General features: G+C 63.1%; 1 protein-coding gene across 5 annotated transcripts in view; it reads left to right on the forward strand.

Moving 5' to 3' along the window:
- The window catches only part of GLI3 (GLI family zinc finger 3), a 321,249-nt gene that overhangs the window by 316,241 nt on the left and 4,068 nt on the right, over positions 1–940 (forward strand). For all 5 annotated transcript variants that reach the window (XM_010829081.1, XM_010829080.1, XM_010829082.1 and 2 more), the window contains one exon: positions 1–930. In XM_010829081.1, coding sequence (XP_010827383.1) covers positions 1–930 — 930 coding nt within the window. The remainder of the gene's footprint in view (positions 931–940) is intronic.

Raw genomic sequence — 940 nt, forward strand, 5'->3', positions numbered from 1 at the left:
TCTCCCTGTCCCCCGAGCATCACTGAGAATGTCACCCTGGAGTCCCTGACCATGGACGCCGACGTGAGCCTAAACGATGAGGACCTCCTGCCTGATGACGTGGTGCAGTATTTAAATTCCCAGAACCCAGCCGGGTATGAGCAGCACTTCCCAGGCACCTTCTCTGATGACAGCAAAGTGCCCCACGGCTTAGGGAGTGGACCCGGGGACTTTGACCCACTGGGGCTGCCCGACAGCCACGCCAGCCACACCGGCAGCCAGCAGTACCGCAGCCTGGAGCAGCCCTGCCCCGATGCCAGTAAATCCGATCTGCCCATTCAGTGGAACGAAGTCAGCTCCGGCAGCGCCGACCTGTCCTCCTCCAAGCTGAAATGCGGCCAGCGGTCCATGGGGCAGCAGGCCCGGGCCTTCGGGTCGTACAGCCACATGGGTGTTCACCCACAGAATCCATTGAGGAGTGGGGCTGGCCCAACTGGGGGGTATCCGACCCTTGGGGAGCATGCCAGCTCCTTCGGGGGCCCGGAACACTTAGTGAGCCACGGTGGCGGAGCTGGCACCAATGGGAATGCCTTCCATGAACCACCCTATAAGGCCCAGCAGTATGGGAACTGCCTCAACAGGCAGCCTGGTGCCCCCACCTTACTCGATGGGGCCTGTGGCCCTGGGATCCAGGCGGCAAAGCTGAAAAGCATCACCATGCAAGGGAGCGGGAGCCATCTGGATTTTGGCCTGTCGGTGGTGCCGAATGAGTCAACCGGCAGCACGGTGAATGGCATACCCGCCCCAGACCCCACAGGACAGGGGTACCTGGCTCAGCAGCTCCTCGGTGACAGCACACACACCCAGGGGGCAGGCCGCTCCGGGCAGAACCTGCTGGGGCAGGCTAGTGCTACCTCACACATCTATCAAGGGCCGGAGAGCAGCCTGCCCCGGGCTCCCC

This window comes from Bison bison, unplaced genomic scaffold, assembly GCF_000754665.1.
Source record: "Bison bison bison isolate TAMUID 2011002044 unplaced genomic scaffold, Bison_UMD1.0 scf7180017864499, whole genome shotgun sequence".
In the NCBI taxonomy this organism is placed as follows: domain Eukaryota; kingdom Metazoa; phylum Chordata; class Mammalia; order Artiodactyla; family Bovidae; genus Bison; species Bison bison.